The sequence below is a fragment of the Procambarus clarkii genome, chromosome 27 (genome assembly GCF_040958095.1).
Source record: "Procambarus clarkii isolate CNS0578487 chromosome 27, FALCON_Pclarkii_2.0, whole genome shotgun sequence".
NCBI lineage: Eukaryota > Metazoa > Arthropoda > Malacostraca > Decapoda > Cambaridae > Procambarus > Procambarus clarkii.
In genome coordinates, this window is record NC_091176.1 from 24,956,512 (window position 1) to 24,975,407 (window position 18,896).

An 18,896-nucleotide genomic window follows, 5' to 3' on the forward strand; every position below is an offset into this window, starting at 1 on the left:
ATGGTTTGACTTCTCTCATACATTATACTTCTTTCCACTTCTGCCTGTGTCTGAATATTTCTGATTTTGCTTCTTATTTGTCTCATTGTGAATTCACATTCAATGTCAACTTGTAGTTTTGATGTGGCACGTTTGGCCAAGTCATCCGCCACTTCGTTGAGCACTATTCCAACAGTTATATGAAGTGATGCAGTAAATATTTATACATGTTTTAACACAAAAGTAATATACCAATAATGGTTTTGTATGGCTATAAGTAATAATTATACATTAAAAAAATCCCCAAAAATTATTTGCTCTCTTATGTATTGTAGCACAAGCTGGTCTTGATAACACAGAAGCAGCAAAATGCACTATGGCACTATGTCATGCCAACTGTTAAAATTGTGCTATCACTCTGTACTGCCCTAAAAGTTGTCCTCGATACTCATGGTTATTGACCGTCTCTTGGCTTGATTTGCCATTCACCCCAGGTTAAAATGTGCACAAATTATTTGTAAGCAGTGTGATATTCTACTTTTTTGGAGCACTTTTGCTTGCAATAGTTACCTTATTTGCATATTTCAGATAACTTATGGTAGCAAAATTTTCACTTGAATAGGGGGTTTGTTTTGGGATGCTTACCTTTCTGGGTGCCTGACCTGGTCGATGGCAAACATAAAATGCTTCCAACCGCACAGGGGTTTCTATAGGCCATTGCTCCCATTGCCTCTTCTGAGGGGGCCAGGTTCTGGCTCGTGCTCCCCAGTAGGCCCTTAGAACTCCATACACATGACTGAAGCCAAAGTCTGACATTAGCATATCAGCCTAGTAGGCTCCAGGGACCCTCTGGGTCTCACCCAGAAAATGGCGTTTCATTACATTCAACGCTGTTATTTTTTTTTTTTTACAGATTGCAGATGACCTGAATATTATAAATTCTTTGACTGCAGTACCTGTTGTTGAAGATGAACTTCTGTACACTATTCCTGTGTGTGCTCCCTATACTGCTATGACCAACTTCAAGTATGTATATTATACACTGCAATTTGTGTGTGCTAAATAAACCAACCAACCAACCAAGTGGCAAATGGAATTCAATGTGAATAAAAGCCATGTTATTGAATGTGGAATAGGAGAAAATAGACCGCACATCTACAAATTATGTAGAAAGGACTTAAAGACCTCTTAAAAACAAAAGAGATTTAGGGGTGGTTCTGGATTGTCACCAGAGGAACACGCAAACAACATTGTGCGAGGAGCATATGCTGCTCTTTCCAACTTCTGAATCACTTTTAACACTATCGCGCTCCCGGCAGAAAGCTCATTAACTTTCCCCTCGTGCGCCGAGCATTTCGGGTGACCGCGCAGCGACACTGAAAAGTGTGTACTCTTTTTGGTCTGCTCACCTTAATTTTCCATGTATGTATTTAAATTTGGTATCAATTTGTTCGCAAGAGAATTCTCTAGAAGAATATGTATATAAAAAAAATTTCACCAAAGCCGACGTGAGACCCGCACCAAATAAAAAACTATGGCGATCGTTTGCTGTGAGTGCCAAACAGCTATGAAATGTTTATGCTCTTTTCAGATTTGTCAACCCCAGAATTGTTCTACGTTGTTAATTTTGGTATCGCTGTGATCGTAATAAAATTCCGTACACAGACATATGAAAATAAAGTATAAAACATGGGCATGCCACACCCGCAAGACCGTGGGAAGTTGCCAAAGGGTTACCCGCTACTGCACGCCCAACTGCACATTGACTACACCCCTACTGAAAAGTTTATACTCTTTTCATATTTTTGACTGTAATTTTCAATGTACAGTACTAGTACGTGTTTCATTTTGGTACCAATGTGTTCTCAATGAAATGTTCTAGAGAAACATAAATATGTATAACATGTCACCAAAGCTAACTTGATGCTGTCACCAAATAAAAAACTAAGTCGTTTGTTAGCTGTGCACGCCAAACAGTGTGAACATGTTGCTACCCTTTTCAGGTTTATCAAGTTCAAACTTGTTCGACATCATTCTTTTTTGTATCACTGTGATCGTGATAAAATTCCCTACACAGACATATGCATATAAATTAGACAACATGGGGGCGTATAACCCGCAACGACCCCTAAAGTCGCTGAAGCGTTACCCTCTAGAGCACACTCATTGCTACACCCGCTATACCCAATACACCTGACAAACACATACAGTTTACTAACAGAAGTTTTTGTGCTACATTGTTCATTGTGGTATCAAATTATTCACAATAAAATGCTCTAAATAGAAAGACAAATATAAGCAATAACAACCGCAATATATATAAGCAATACCAATAACGCGACGCCTTTCTGGTATATAGTCGCATCACCGTGAGCCAGCGTCGCTAAGGTCACGAGCTTGATAAACAAAGCACTAGGCCCACTGCATGGCCTGATGACCCAGAATGCCATGCGGCATACGGAGGAGAGTGGGAAGGCAATGGCGCTCAATTTGAAACCACCTTGAAGTTGATCGGATGAAAATTAAATTTTTTACAAATATTTTAATGGATGACACGCGCGATAGTCATCGGATTACATTAAGGAGAAAAACTTATGACGATAAGAGACATCATCGGAGAGCAAAAGTGTTAATTACATGGATGAAGAAATACTAAAGAAACTGTTTATGACTTTTTGCGAGACCAAAATTGGAATATGCAGCAGTTGTATAGTGTCCATATCTCAAGAAGCAAATCACTAAACTGGAAAAGGTGCAAAGGCATGCTACAAAATGACTTACAGACCTGAAAAACAAAAGTTATGAAGAGAGGCTAGAGGTGTTAAATATGCCAATGGAGCGGGGAGACAGCTGGCTGACCCAATCTGCCTCCCTCCTCTCCCCAAACAAAGGATGGAGGTGGGTGAATGAACTTGCAGCAGTTTTGTGAATTTTTTATTGTTTACATTGTTGAGGGAGTTCTTTCTGAGATTTTGAGGTACAGGTATTGCTCTTTCCTTATAACCAGCAGTGGTCTGTTTTTGTTTCACAGACTTTGTGGGTACTTCCCACAAAAAGAACTTTCCTGGTAGTGGCAAACATAACTAAAATTCACTGACAGTTTTATTATAGTGCCACTCCTCTCTATGCCTCTTTAGAGGATACCAGGTTCTGGTTCGTGGTCTCTGGTAGGTTAAAAAGAACTAAACAACTGATGGCACTATAGTAGTTTGGCACTACATCGGCATTGAAGTTTCAGAGAGCCACCGGGGCTCACACAGAAATTGGCGTTTCATTACATTCAGTGCAGGTTCTTTGGAATTATTGCACATCGGCAGATATAAACATATTTCAGTAGGCTGCACATTGAGGGTTAAGTGAATCTAACTGTAAGAGGAAGATATGGTGAGGGAGTGTGGGGCAGCACATATTAATTGTGAATAATGGAGTGTTGGGACAGGGGGCAAGGGCTGGGTGTAAGCTATTTGTAAGGAATGTACTGTATTTGTATTAAATATATATATGACAAAACATGAGGATTATTGTACATGTGGAGTTACAAAGCAATGCTGCTGTGGATGACTGCTGGAGTGTGATGCTATATTGTGTGAATATTATAATGGAAAAGATGTGTGATATTTGTCATTATTAATATCTGATAATGAATGGATGGTTTACATGTATTCCACATACTGTAATATTAATGTAGCAGTATTATGCTTGCAGGTACAAAGTTAAGCTCACCCCTGGTCCTGGAAAAAAGGGAAAAGCTTGCAAAACTGCACTGGCAGTTTTTCTGAGTAACAAGTCGGGTACCTCTCGGGAGAAGGAATTATTACGAGCTGTACGAGATCAAGACTTAGCAAGAAATCTACCAGGAAAAGTCAAAGTGTCTGCACCAAATATTACAAAAATAAGAAAATAGCCAAATACCTTCAGACCTAAATCTAGTTTTTTCTTGTACTTATTTTCAAAAGGTATTCTTTCAGTCTGTGCATCTTAAAAATAAATAAATACTGTAATCTATATTATATAATATATATATAATATATAGTTTTTTCTTTAATATACAGTAATGCTAATAGGAATAGGCAAATAAGTACGTACAAAGTTAAAAAATTCTGTAATATTTACATAAAATATCTGGAATAAATTATTTTGTGTATTTTTATGCAATTATTGATTGTATGAAATATTATATAAGTAGTAATTAAAGGTGAAGGAATAGTTATTGTGCTATACTGATAATAGAAGTTTATAAATGAATGTGAAAGTGGAATTTTATTACACCCAAACAAATACAGCATTCAATTTTATAAATATTTTTTATTTTCTGGTTTTTCAAGTTACACTGGTATCATTAAGACAAAGTTGGATCAAAGTTAATTCCCCAAATTAGAAATCTTTATGAGGAAAGATTAACAAAGCTTAATTTGCATTCACTGGAAAGGCGAAGAGTTAGGGGTGGCATGATAGAGGTTTACAAGTGGATGAATGGACATAACAAAGGGGATATTAATAGGGTATTAAAAGTATCAACACAGAACATGAAACAATGGGTATAAGTTGGATAAGTTTAGATTTAGGAAAGACTTGGGTAAATACTGGCTCGGTAACAGGGTTGTTGATTTGTGGAACCAAGTACCGCGTAACGTGGTGGAGGTGGGGTCCCTCGATTGTTTCAAGCGTGGGTAAGATATGTATATGAGTGGGATTGGGTGGTTATAAACAGGGGCTGCCTCGTATGGGCCAATAGGCTTTCTGCAGTTACCTTAGTCATTATGTATATGAATGGGGATTGGGTGATTATAATTAGGAGCTGCCTCGTATGGGTCAAAAGACCTTCTGTAGTTATCTTTGTTATTATGTTCTTAGTAGCTGAATCTATAACAACATCAATAGCCTGTCCAACCAATCCAACTAAGTGGGCCTGACAGCTGAGTGGACAGCGCTTCGGATTCGTAGTCCTGAGTTTCTGGGTTCGATCTCCGGTTATCTTGAGATGATTTCGGGGTTTAGTGTCCCCACAGCCCGGTCTTCGACCAGGCCTCCTCCCCCAGGAAGCAGCCCGTGACAGCTGACTAACTCCTAGGTACCTATTTACTGCTAGGTAACAGGGGCATCAGGGTGAAAGAAACTCTGCCCATTGTTTGTCTCTGGCGCCCGGGATCGAACCCGGGACCACAGGATCACGCGTCCAGTGTTCTGTCTGCTCCCAGACAGAACACTGGACAGAGTCCAGTGTTTTTAGTATAAATGGGGTTAAGTCAGAGTGGGATAATGTTGTTAGTGGAGTACCTCAGGGCTCTGTCCTGGGACCTCTGTTGTTTATAATATATATAAATGATTTAGATTCAGGTTTGAGTAGCAACATTTGCAAATTTGCCGATGATACGAAAATCGGTAGGGAAATTAATTCGGAGGAGGACTCACTATCACTTCAAGTTGATCTAGATAAGGCTTTGAAATGGTCAAATGATTGGCAAATGCAGTTTAATGCTGATAAATGTAAAGTTCTGAGGCTAGGTAATAATGATAGTTACAAGATACGAGCTAGATGGTGTTGAGATTGCGAAGTCGGATTGCAAAAGGGATCTGGGAGTTATGATTAGAAAGAATTTAAAACAAAAGGATCAATGCATGAATGTTCGTAATAAGGTGAATAGGACACTGGGATTTATTAATCGAAGCGTTAGTAACAAGACACCTGGTGTGGTTCTTAAGCTATATCTTGCCCTGGTTAGGCCCCATTTAGATTATGCAGTTCAGTTTTGGTCGCCGTATTATAGAATGGATATAAATTCACTTGAACGTGTCCAACGTAGGATGACTAAGTTAATTCCCCAAATTAGAAATCTTTCATATGAAGAAAGATTAACAAAGCTTAATTTGCATTCACTGGAAAGGCGAAGAGTTAGGGGTGACATGATAGAGGTTTACAAGTGGATGAATGGACATAACAGGGGGGATATTAATAGGGTATTAAAAATATCAACACAAGACAGAACACGAAACAATGGGTATAAATTGGATAAGTTTAGATTTAGGAAAGACTTGGGTAAATACTGGTTCAGTAACAGGGTTGTTGATTTGTGGAACCAATTGCCGCGTAACGTGGTGGAGGTGGTGTCCCTCGATTGTTTCAAGCGCGGGTTGGACAAGTATATGAGTGGGATTGGGTGGTTATAGAATAGGAGCTGCCTCGTATGGGCCAATAGGCCTTCTGCATTTACCTTTGTTCTTATGTTCTTATGAGTCTATTTCGCTCTGGTGTCAATCCTGACCAATTCCCTGTTACCTGGGAGTTAGACAGCTGCTACGGGCTGCTTTCTGGGGGTAACAAAAAAGGAGGCCTGGTCGAGGACCGGGCCGCGGGGACGCTAAGCCCCGAAATCATAAGATAAGAAAGCCTAGAATACATAAAAAACACCATCACCAAAAAACTCACACCTCAACAAAGCCCATCTACAGCAGAGAGTAGCTGAAGGTTCGCCCTCTACAATATGGTAACTTCAGGCCACCAAGTTAGAAAGGCTAAATATCCCAAAAGGAATCCACTGGGAAATAGCAGTTGGGTTATATAGACTACGTCTAGGTTACAGATGCAACTGGGAGATTGGTGAACCCCGACAGAGAGAGTGCATCTTCTGCCAAACTGTCACAGAAAAGCCACTACTTCACTTTGTCCTGGAATGTCAAGCAACCCACGACCTTAGAAGAGCTTTAAGAGTCCCTGAATCCTGCAGTAACCACCCTGAAGCCATCAACACATCCACTCTTGTGGTCAAAAAAGGTGTCCAGCAGCTGGACACCCTCATAAACACTGTCAAGCAATATCCTCCCCCGCGATAGCAGCTTGAAGATTAAAAGCTACCTTACACAGTATACATTTACTAAACAAAAAATCTACTACTTACGAGCTATTCATGCCCGTGCCACCTCTTGGGTGGCTTAAGCTTCATATATCAATCAATCAGTCAGTCAGTCTAAACTCCAAGAGTGTTTCAGTACAGCCGCTTGAGAGATACCACACATCTTCAACACCAGCAACACTGTAACACTCAACAAGCCCAGTTCCTATCCTTACAAAACGCTTCAGCCTCGCTACAGGGCAGACTTTGGCCACATCCAAGCTCTCGTCCCGCACTCGAACTCTTAAAACTATGTTTGCATTCAGAGCACCACACACTACACACTTTCCCCGCATCCGAGCTCTATATCCCCGGCCTCACTCAACTCTCTGCCTTGCTCCAGGCTTCGTCTCAGCTACTACGACACTTCAATACATTGCCAACAAACCGACTGCTGTATTAAGACTATACTAAATTAATATAAGAAACTACTAAACTCTTTGTCTAATCAACCAAACATGTATACGCAAATATACGTTAAAGAGGATTTACTCAGCAGTCTTTTAAAAATCAATATTCATAAGATATTTGCATATATAATTAGTTTCCTCCCTACACATCAGACTACTTTAAATTACGCGGCCTTGCTGGAGTTGAACGTTGCCGCTGCTCTGGCAACATTCGCCGCGTGCATCACAACGGATGACCACCTTAAGGATTTATGTCTTGCCCTTAGGGAAGATTACTCCGCAAGAGAATATTTTATGATATATTGTATAATTTACTCAACTGTGTTAGAAAAACTGCTTTATTTTGGGCAGGAGGCGTTAAGGTGTTGCTTATGAGAGGCCGCCTTCGTTCATTCTCATGTACACAAGTTTAGACATTATCGTACATGACAAGGATGAGAGCGAGTGACTATAAAATTTCAATAATTCTGTGACACCTGGTAGCTCTTTAGTATCATAAATGGCTGTAAATAAATTTAATCAAAAGTCTTTTTTGCGGACTTGAATTGCAATTATGCAAATTCAAGAGTAAATGTTAGAGAGAAAGGAGTAAGGCTTGACGCTGGTTTACACGTGGGGCCTCTAGGCAGCGTCTACTCACATCAAAACATCAAGCAAGGGTAAGCCACATTGAAGCACTCTCAGGTTTTACGCTTTATGTGTACCTTATTCAGCGTATCGATAACTATAAATAATGCAGGAATGCTGTTGAATCTTCATGGGTGAGCATGTATCGTTATGAGAAGGAAAAACAGTAAATTAAGTAGTAAAAGAGAAGGTGTACGGAGAGGCCACGGTGGACGGGCCAAGCCGCCGCATAATTGAGCCTTGTGGGCGGCCGGGCTGATGCCGCCGCCGCCTCTGGCCGCCTTCCTCTCCCTCAGTCACCGCCGCCTCCATACATAATGCTTGTTGAAAGACAAGGAAGTGCGGATGTGCATCTTAACCCAGCACCAGTTTCATTATAACAAAGGATTCCTTAAGATGTTCGAGTAACGTACGAGAAATGTAGGGAACACATTGCTCAGTACCATCTTATATAATACATTGAACTTGTTTCTTTGCTCTAATAATTTGGTTATAGTGATCAATGTGTAGTGCCTTTTCACTCTGTATTGAATGACTATTATAAACTTCTTACCTGAACCATTAGGTTTTAGGTTAGTACTGTATATAAGGTAAATGTTTTTATTTTAAGGGGGTCATGCTCTGTATTAGGTGTCAGAGTGTTTAATTAGGTTTAGCAAAGCATGGGTGCTGGGTTTTGTTTTTTTGCCTTGTTAGGCTTGAGGCAATATATTCTCCTGTGTTTTGTGGAGTGTTTTCTCTCTAACTTTTCAGGTGCACTTTGTTGAACTTCCACAAAGTTCAGAATTTGTTGTTACTTTGTTTAACTGTGTCTGGTGTCTGTCATTGCTGATGCTAACCTTTTGTTTTTCACTTGAGGTGCTGTTCAGAACAATTTCTATTCATATGCATTATAGGATATGTATTATAGTAAGAGTTGGTGGCCAGCTTCCAATAAGGTCAGTGTGAGCGTGTGATCTGTATGCCTCAGCAGGGCATCTAGTTGCTGTCTCAAGTGGTGATCCCAGTGGTTCCAAACTCTTTAACATGCGTCACAACTTATTTAATTCGGATAAAAATTGACTCCGCACTAAATTAATTACAGCTGTATTAATAAATACATAAAATTCTCTTTAGTGCTTGATTCATAACATAAAACACTACTGTACTAAATATAAATAATATGATCATGTGTTATCCAGAAATTTTAAAAAATAACTATTAAAACAGTCATTCCCAAAACATATTTACAGATACTTATAGATAAGCCTTTTACAATTGTAATCTTAAGTAATGTGAAGGAGCTTGGTTGATGTCGGTGTTCCTCCACAAGGTTATAAGAGCTATGGAATTAGCAGAGGCTCACCTTGAGTCTGCAGTCTTCTGAGGCAAAGGTAGAAGCTATCCTAGTCTTCAAAATTAGATGAGGGATGGAACAGAAGACTGGTGAAGAGCTGGTGGACTGCCAATAGGTGGAGCTATGTACGAAGACTAGCAGGTGAAGTCACGGGTTTCTGTTCAGCTAGGTGCGGGTTTTCTTCTTTGGAGTCTTGCCTCGTGCATGTGTCTTTCCCCTGCGGATGAGTCATCCTCCACTAATCGGAGCCCAGTATAGCCTGTGAGAGAGAGAGAGCACTCATGCTGGTGGGTATTTTGAATATGACTCACTCCACACTCAAGTATACAAACTCATTGAGCTTGTTTTTTTTCAAGTAATTGCATTTATATTATGCCTAAATTGAGCCAAACTCGTCTAATCAACACAAAGAAGCCTTTCTCTTGTATGGTCTTTGATAGCTGAATAGCTTTGACAGCTTTTTTGTCATAGCTGAAAATCCTTGTTCACATCAATATGTCTACAATTGTCTTTTAAATTTCCCACCACCTTTGCCATCCTTTCTCCCCACACCACTGAGACACTGCACTCTTTGGGAACCACAGGTCTAACCCCTGAGTTTTTTTTTTTTTTTACTTTTGTGTGTGTTCTATACCTTTTTAGATTGACATTACAGGGTGCATTGACTTATTTTTCAATTGCTTTATATCAAGTATTGATTTCTATTTGGTTGTATCTAGGAGACTTGTTTCTCCTTTCTCTTTTTGAGTTTTGGCAGTTCCTCTATGATTGTTGAAATCACTTTGGTTCAGATTCAGCATGCACCAAATGTGGGTTTGCTGGGTGATCCATGACATTTCTGACTGATGGGGTACCTGTATGGATTTCACTTTTGGGTGTGCAACAAGTTTTATTGGGTTTTCTGGGGTTTTAGTCTTTATCTAAATAGCTTTTCAGATGATTATTTTTAGTTCTTAAGCCTTTTGTGGCTGGCAAGTTGAAGATTTTTATGATCTTGTTATTCTTTGGCTTTATGGCTCTACCAATCTATGCTATATTTTTCAACCCTTGGTTCCATGGCTCCTTATTCTGAGACACTCCTGTTCTGTTGAGTGGTCTGTGGTGCTAGTACTCCTGTCCTGTTGCTAGTTTACCTGTTGAGTGGTTAAGTTATGTGAACACCTGTGTTCATGATTTCAATGCCATTCTCGATGCTTTATTTTTGACAAACTACTTGTCTGACATAAGGGTTTGTGAATGTTGGAGGTAGACTAATATCTGAGGCCAGTTACTTTTCCAATGCACCTTGCCACATTGTCAATGTGGGATGGCCATCTTCCTTCTGAGACATGAGGCCTCTGGGTAAGAAATGGCATCCTAACCTCGGAGTCTTTTTAGTAGGAATTTGACAGGAATTCTGGATCATCCATGCTATATGGGCCTGTGTGCAACAAACAGATAATCACCAGGTAAACTTGGTCCCAGACTAGGCTGTGATTGTTATAGGACTACTGTATAAAAATATTACTGGTAAGTTGACTAGCATTATTATCTAGTTTACTATGGGTCTGGGTTTTCATATTTCCAGCTTGGGGTAAGTGCCATTCCTGTTTTTTTCCCTTTCAAGGTGGGGAAACTGGATCTTGAAGTAACGGATGGGCTTCAACTCTGAAATAGGATGTTGAAAACAGTTTAGTACTTCTTTGAGGGCAGTCCCTCAAATGTCCCTCAAATGCTCCTGTTTCCACTGTTTTTAGTCCCCTCTTTCCTGAATTTGCTTGGATAGCCTAAGCTTAAAGTGTTGGGGTTGGCTCCTGCCTATCCTGTTTAGTGGTAAGGTGCTACCATCTTGTGGTTGCAGTGAGTTGCATAAGTTTCAACTGGTAATTTTAAAAATACCAATTAGTGATTTTTGTGTTACTATTTATGGCTAGCAGGGACCGGGAGCCGGTTGGCCGAACGGACAGCACGCTGGATTTGTGATCCTGTGGTCCTGGGTTTGATCCCAGGCGCCGGCGAGAAACAATGGGCAGGGTTTCTTTCACCCTATGCCCCTGTTACCTAGCAGTAAAATAGGTACCTGGGTGTTAGTCAGCTGTCACGGGCTGCTTCCTGGGGGTGGAGGCCTGGTCAAGGACCGGGCCGTGGGACACTAAAAAGCCCCGAAATCATCTCAAGATAACCTCAAGATAACAGGAGATCGAACCCAGAAACTCAGGACTAGGAATCCGAAGCGCTGTCCACTCAGCTCAGATAGATAGATAGATAGATATATATATATATATATATATATATATATATATATATATATATATATATATATATACATATATATATATATATATATATATATATATATATATACATACATACAGTATATATATATATATATATATATATATATTTATTGTGTGTGTGTGTGTGTGTGTGTGTGTGTGTGTGTGTGTGTGTGTGTGTGTGTATGTATGTATGTATGTATGTATGTGATGCACGCACGCATGCATGCGTGTGTGTAAAATACAGTAACCTATTTTTCACATATAATCCTAAGTTTGATTTACTCAGTTGCTCAGCATTGGATTTCTAAAAATGCATTCCTCATCGAGATCGGTAGACAATTTTACTGTATACAGTATTAAAACAAAATGTTTTTGACAATTGGCCTGGCATAGCAGTGTCTAGATTCAATTTCATATCTTTATTGTATTCATAAATAGTTGTTCATTTATCATTTTCATAATTCATTTATAATAATTCATATATAAATAATTGGCTTTGTCTAAAATATGTACATTATTCAGTTACTCTAGAAAATTGTAATATTAGTGATTATGATGATTCTTTATATATTACAAAAGGTAATGCAAATTATGATATTGATTATTTAGATAAAAAGGACAATGTAAACAATAGTAATAGTTATACTGTAATACTAACAGCATTAATAGATTAATTTTGAAAATAGAGGACATACAATTATTAACTTAACAAAGTAATAGTAAATGTCTATGTTTAGCATTAATTCATAATGTTTGTCAATCTTTGTAGATGGAGGATGAAGTTTCAGTTGATTGTAGCACTGACGTTATGGAGAATGGAAAAGGGAAAAAAGTAAATGACCATGAAGATGACGTAGATGACGTGGTGGAGCTAAATTCTGATAATGCCGACACCAAAGATGTTGAATTTGCCGAAGAGGTCATAAACTTAGATGATAAGGAATCTGGAGATGATAAACCTTCAAAGAAAGGTGATAAAAAGAATGCTGATAGTGACAAGGATGGATCTAAGGACAGGGAAGGCAAAGATGAAAAAAAGAAAAAGTTGCCATCAATAGAGGAGGACATTGGTATCACTGCCTATGCTGGAGAACATTCTGGCTTCTTTGGCATCATAAAGCAAAGGTAAGAGTTATATTCTTGGTTTGGTTTTAGTCTCCTCAACTGTTTTTGCTATTATGCTATACTGTACATTTTGCCCATGACAATTAGTGAGCTAAGGTCTCCATAATTCCTGCACTTGCTACTCGCTCCATTAGTTGTTTACAATGATATATAAATGCAACATTGTTACTATTCTCTTGCACATTACCACTATTCTTTGCCTTCTGGGAACAGTTTCCACACTTGTTTTTTTCAATTACTTGAAAATATAAACTATATATTCCACCCTTTTTTTATGTTGTATACTTTATTATGCAGGGTTATACAGTTACATATTTGATTGGTTACAAAAAGTGATCATTACGAGAAAATAAAGGGAAGTTTGTTTCCTAAAGATTGAAGATTTCTTCAAACTCCTCCAACACTGGGCAGGATCCGAGGATGCAGCGGGCATTTCCCCTCTGGATCGCCACACTGAGGCGCTGGAATAGAAAACTTGCAGCTCTAGGGTCTCTTGTAGTTTCAGTAAGAATGGAATCAAAATCTTAAGAAACCTTCTTGTGCTCTCTCCCCTTGGACCAAGCGTCTCAGATCCTATTGGAACGAAGTTGTACCGTTGATCTATTTCCCCGTACTTGGTTGAATTGTCTCTTTCTCTGTGTCGCAGCGGCTCCTACTTGGCCGACAGAAAGGTTGATGTATGTGTTTACCAGGGTGGATACTCAAGAATAGTCCCATGCCAACTGTCGATTTTTCCAAGGGTGCAGTGTGATTCTATTTGGTCGGCCAGCAAAGCTAACTGGGTTACGGTTCAATAGATTGCGGGGCTCTCTCTGCTGGACACTGGGCAGAGGCAAGGCTCCTTTTAACTCCTGGGCTGCTCTTGTAAATATGCCTGCAACACATCCAGGCGCAAGAAATAAAAAATAAAATAAAATATTTCTTCTTATAAAACTGTTCGTGTGTGTCCCCTGATCATGGGAAAAATAATAATAGTCATAGGTGGCATATTTTGGCTGCAATTGAGCAGGGAAGTCTGGCAGAAAAGAGGCATTGACAGAGCAAGCTTTGGAGGAGGTCTGCTTCACCCAAGTTGTCAGATGGGAGTTGCCACAAAGATATTAATATCTAATTATTTCAATATCTGATTTATTTTTTCTTAGTTTTTTACAGTAATATTATTCAATAGTGTGTAGTGTGATATAAACAAATCCACAAGGGCCGCGATGAGGGTTCGAACCTATGTTCCTCCCGGACGTAGGTTCGAACCCTCATCATGGCCCTTGTAGATTTGTTCTTTTGATGTATCACACTATTGTGATTTTTGTGTGTAGTGCGATATATTTATATACTGTATATAATAAAATGTGTGAACCATCGCTATACTCAAAATTATGGTGTGCATATTAGTGATTCAATTATTATGTTCAAAGAACAATAAACAAATAGTTTTGCTGTTATTACTCTATATACACATAGGTTATATATAGGTGTCTTCGTGTTTTGTTCACCATAACGAACCATTAAGTTGGTATGGTGAGTCAAAAAGCAACGAGGTGTGGCTACCACACCAGGAGTGGCAGCAACCAGGATAAAACAAACATTAGGCTGGAAGTCAGAAAGGAACTGGCATCAAATCCTAAATTGGAGCAAAACACAGTAGATCGAAGTAAGTCTCTGATAATGTTTGGTTGCAAAGAACAGGAGATAATTTTCAGGTTAGAAAGAGCTGTAGAAGAAGAGAAAGTAGTAGATAAAATTGTTGGCCTCGAGAAAGGTCTTACTACCATCAAGAATGTCTGCGACTACAGGAGGATTGGAAAGTATGTAAAAGGGAAAGATCGACCTTTGAGGATCACCCTAAACGGTACCAAACAGATAGAAGAAGTACTAAGGAATGCTAGAAAATTACAAAGTGATGAGGTACGGAAAGTATGGTCGTTAAGACGAGATCTTTCAAAAGAAGACAGAGAAGCTGAAACTGAAGCTCGCTGAGGCAAAACGTTTAAATGAGAGCAGGAATGAAGAAGAAATCAATTCTTTTTTTCTACAAAGCGATAGGGGTAGGCAAACCAGTAAAGAGGTACATAAAGGCAAACCAACAAAAGGATTAGAGAGAAGGGGAGTGAAGAATAAGGAGAGGGGGGGAACAAGTTCCTGAAAATTGCATACACCAACATAGATGGAGTGAGATCAAAGATACTGGAGTCAAGTGATGTAATACAGCTGCAGACACCAGGCATTGTTGCACACAGAGACAAAACTTGAAGATGGTATTTTAAATGAGGTCATATTCCCAAGAGGCTACTTGGTCTGGAAACGGGACAGAAAAATTAGGAAAGGCGGTTGCGTTGCCCCCAGAAAACCAACATTGAATGTAATGAAATGCCATTTTCTGGATTAATCCCAGAGGCTCCCAGGCATCCCCCCTCCCTCCGATCGGCGTTTTTTTTCGCGCGTTTTGACATCCAGCCTCAGAACTGGAGTGTGGATTGCTGGCGCGGTAGGTCTGGGGCTTCCCCTTCCCCCTCCCGGGGAGGGGGGGGCTGTGCAGACAGCGGCGCGATGACGAATGACGTCATACTAGTTTGCTCGTTTTTGTTTGGGGAGTTCTATCCACTCGTTCAGCTTTTGGTTGCAATTTTCTCCAGAATAGGGGTTTGCTTTGGGACGCCTACCTTTCTGGGTCCCTAACCCGGGCGATGGCAGATATAGAATGCTTCCAACCACACGGGGCTTTCTATAGGCCATTGCTCCTCTTGCCTCTCTGAGGGGGCCAGGTTCTGGCTCGTGGTCCCCGGTAGGCACATAAGAACTCCGTACACATGACTGATGTCAAAGTCTGACATTAGCATATCAGCCTGGTAAGTTCCGGGGAGCCACCGGGAGTTGCCCAGAAAATGGCGTTTCATTACATTCAACGCTGGTTTTTTTTCAGTAATTCCTTTTGTACGCATTTTGTGTGCAATAACACCATGGTCACATTTGTTGAAGGCTTTTGCAAAAGCCTTCAACATATATTCTGTGAATATTACAACAGTGTTTTGCTTGTCTTCCATGGCATCTAAGATCATGTTGTAGTGGTGTTGCAGCTGTGAGAGGCAAGAGCATACTGTTGTAAATCCACGTTGTCCAGGGTTATGCAGAAGTACTGTGATTCCATGTGTTTTGTGATCTTAACACTTAGAGATTTTTAGGATCTGATGTTAGTGTTATTGGTCTGTAACTTGTTTCCTCTGCATTATTCCCTCTTTTGTGTTGTGGTGTTTTCTGTGTTTTTTTAGTATGTAAGGGATAACACCAGTATCTAGAGATGGTAGGAGAACCCAAATAATTTTTCTTCGAGTTCTGCATTTTGTTGTAAGCACCACCCACTCACCCCCTCCAACTTTGGTTAGTTTTTTATTTTTGAAAAAAGGTGTGGCTTACATTTGTGTAAATACAATATAGGGATATATTGTAAACTAATGTGATAATTTTTTTCAGGTACTCAGATTTCCAGGTTAATGAAGTTGATGGAAATGGAGAAATGATTCGTATTACTGACCAGGACATCCCAGATGAGCCAGAAGAAATTCCTGGTTGGTATTTTTTACTCCTTTTTTTTTTTTTTTTTTTTTTTTTTTTTTGTAGTATATTTGTATATACTTTGTATATAAAAATGTCTTGTTATTCATTACCATTATCACTAACTGATTCTTCACTTTCTTGTGGTGGGGGAGGGGCGACTTTATTTGGGAATTCACAAAACTAGGGAGAGCTCGTTTGCCCCACCTCCCTCCCTCCCTCATTTTGGAGAGGAGGGAGGCAGCCTGGGTTAACCAGCTGCTCCACTCACAGATCTTTCCTGATGTAGCCTGTGTCTGGCTGCCTTTTTAGTTGTTCTGGCTATGTTCTTCTGTCATTAGCTGAGTGGTGTTTTGGCTTTGAAGCTGTTCTTGTGCATGGTTGTGCACCATGAGCCAGGAGTTTAGTGTTTCAGCCACATGTGCTCAGGGTTCCCTTTCCTGTGCATTCCTTAACTACTGGCCAATGCACTCTCATGGTATTCTTCATTGTAGTGTTCAGGGGATCGCTCTCTTAGGGGGGTCTCCTTGCTTGTGGTGACCCTCACCCTTCAGGTAAGCCAGTTGTCTTTTCTATCTGCCTTTCCTGGGGTCAGGAGTGATTTTGGCTTGTTGGGCGCACTGTAGTTCATGCGAACTTACCTGCGTGCTGAGGCTGTCCTTCCAGTCTTGCACTACACTAGTCTTATATAGCTGTCTTGGTCTACTATTCTCCCTTGCTTACTCATCCTCCTCAGTCGGGTGTCCTTAGAGACAGTGATATGATTTTCATTTTCGGCCTTTTCAGTGGCTCTTTGTTTTTCTTTGTACCCATTTGCCACTGTGGGGGCTTAGTTGTACCATTCATTGCCACGTATTAGGTTTCACCTGGTGTCTTGATTTGAATCACCTTTTTGACCTCTCTTGCCCATTCTACTGGCGTCGAGTATTTGGTTGCCTATAGAACTATATAGGAGTTACCAACATGGCGTTCCCAGTTGCCTGGCCATACCTGCCGAGGGACAATAACCCTGCAGGCCCTGGAAACCCCCTGTGGGTTCATTGGTACCATGGATACACCTTCTGAACCCACCCTCACCCATGTGAGAGGTGTGCTGGACCAACCGGGCTGTGGTGGATATGTGGGCCTGTGGCCCACTCCAAGTTAAGCTTGGCCCCGGGCTGGGCTTGGGGAGTAGAAGAACTCTCAGAACCCCATCAAGCAGGTATTGCAAATTGCTCGTCGTCTGTGCCACATGGTAATGTTCATTCCTTGTGCCTCTGCCATGCTGCTTGCTGGGTCGGTGACACCTTTGACCCTGAGTCTTGTGGGACTTGTTCTCTGCTTGTTGCTCTTCTTTCGAACCCTCCTACTGATGTCCAGGGTTTTCAGGCAGTGGCCGCTTTACGAATGAAGGTTTTCTGTGTTGCAAAGAGGCAGTGTGGACCGAGTCCAGGTGGAGATCACCAGCACCTCCAATTCTGGAGCTGTTGGCGAGGTGATTGGTGCCAAACCACGAATGCTCACATGGGCTAACTTAGTCCGTAAAGTGGCAGTTGCCTGGAAAACTTTCAACTGGGAGGCAGAATCTGTCAAGGCAGAGACTCGGTGAGAACACAACTCACAGGACTTAGGGTCGTAAGCATTACTGACCTAACAGGCAGCATCGTGGGACAGAATGATCATTGTTAGGTAGCAAAGATGATAAATGCCCCTCAAACTTACAAAAAGTGAGACCAGACTCACCAGTTTGCTAAATAAGGACCACGACAGAGACCAAAGGGGGATTCTTAGTGCCAAAAGGAAAACCCTGTGGGTACCCCAGGCACACTTGCCAAAGAAAATGAGAACTACAGTCCACTACCTGTTCTGCAGAATGGCACCCGTGGCACGCCATGTAAACAAACACCTGAAACATCCCCCCCCCCCAGTCTGTCCCAATACAAACAATGAATGTCTATAACAAAGGGCCCGACGAATGAAGATTCCTGGACAGCCTAAGGTGTTCCCCTACCCAAACCAGCCACCCTCTACAGAGGTGGGCTGGCTTTCAAGAGACGAACCCTGAACACGCCAGAGAAAAAAAACACGTAACTGGCCGTGTAAGGAAGTTCAAGGATGGCTGGAACTTAGTGGGAAGCTTTGGGACTCGTCTACAAACTGGCATGACTGGAAGCACTAAAAGTTGGCAGTGATACCAACATCAGGTCCAGAACTGGCTTGTCGAGCCGACTGGGAGCCGGGGCCTAGCCTCATGGTAGTGGTAATCGGTACTGACCACTCTCACACTCATCTGAGTGAATTCCTTGTTCTGTGTGATTTGATTGTAATAGTCGTTTGGCAGTTTTTGAGGCCTCATTTTCTGTGAACCCTCGTATTTGTAAAGTTGCGCTGGCTTTCTGGAGGCTTTTTTTGGTGACGCAGCAGATTGTTACTTGCTCTCTGCGATTTTGTGGGGGAAGGAGGGAGCAGGTTCTGGCTTTGGTCCCTGGTAGGCCTAACAGAAGTGGCCATGGTTGATGTGACATTTTAGTATGAAGCAATCTCAGGAAGATAGCTTCAGGGAGCCACAAGGGGCTCCCTCCAAAAAAAGAATATTAGTGAACTGTACTGTGTATACTAAAAATTAAAAATAAATATTTTCTTTCACCATCTAAACTTTTAGTTTAAATAAATTGTAATAGTATTATAAATATAATAAAAATATAAACATTATTTTCAGCTTCAACTTCATCTCAGTCAAATT

The 18,896-nt window shown here is 40.7% G+C and overlaps 2 protein-coding genes across 10 annotated transcripts in view; both read left to right on the forward strand.

Annotated features, from left to right (window-relative positions):
• Window positions 1-4,025, forward strand: part of Clbn (Nuclear export mediator factor NEMF homolog Clbn) — a 67,839-nt gene extending 63,814 nt beyond the window's left edge. For 4 of the 5 annotated variants that reach the window (XM_045749165.2, XM_045749166.2, XM_045749167.2 and 1 more), the window contains exons 19-20: window positions 893-1,005; window positions 3,685-4,024. In XM_045749165.2, coding sequence (XP_045605121.2) covers window positions 893-1,005; window positions 3,685-3,883 — 312 coding nt within the window. In that variant the 3' untranslated portion in view covers window positions 3,884-4,024. Of the gene's footprint in view, window positions 1-892; window positions 1,006-3,684 lie in introns of all 5 variants that reach the window. The other variant, XM_069332447.1, reaches the window with a different exon arrangement.
• A 3,767-nt stretch (window positions 4,026-7,792) lies between these two features.
• The window catches only part of LOC123762581 (pseudouridylate synthase 7 homolog), an 88,256-nt gene continuing 77,152 nt past the window's right edge, over window positions 7,793-18,896 (forward strand). For 2 of the 5 annotated variants that reach the window (XM_045749163.2, XM_069332449.1), the window contains exons 1-3: window positions 7,793-7,938; window positions 12,270-12,625; window positions 16,091-16,185. In XM_045749163.2, coding sequence (XP_045605119.1) covers window positions 12,270-12,625; window positions 16,091-16,185 — 451 coding nt within the window. In that variant the 5' untranslated portion in view covers window positions 7,793-7,938. Of the gene's footprint in view, window positions 7,939-8,303; window positions 8,327-9,508; window positions 9,530-12,269; window positions 12,626-16,090; window positions 16,186-18,896 lie in introns of those variants that run through there. The other 3 variants (XM_045749162.1, XM_045749164.1, XM_069332448.1) reach the window with 2 other exon arrangements.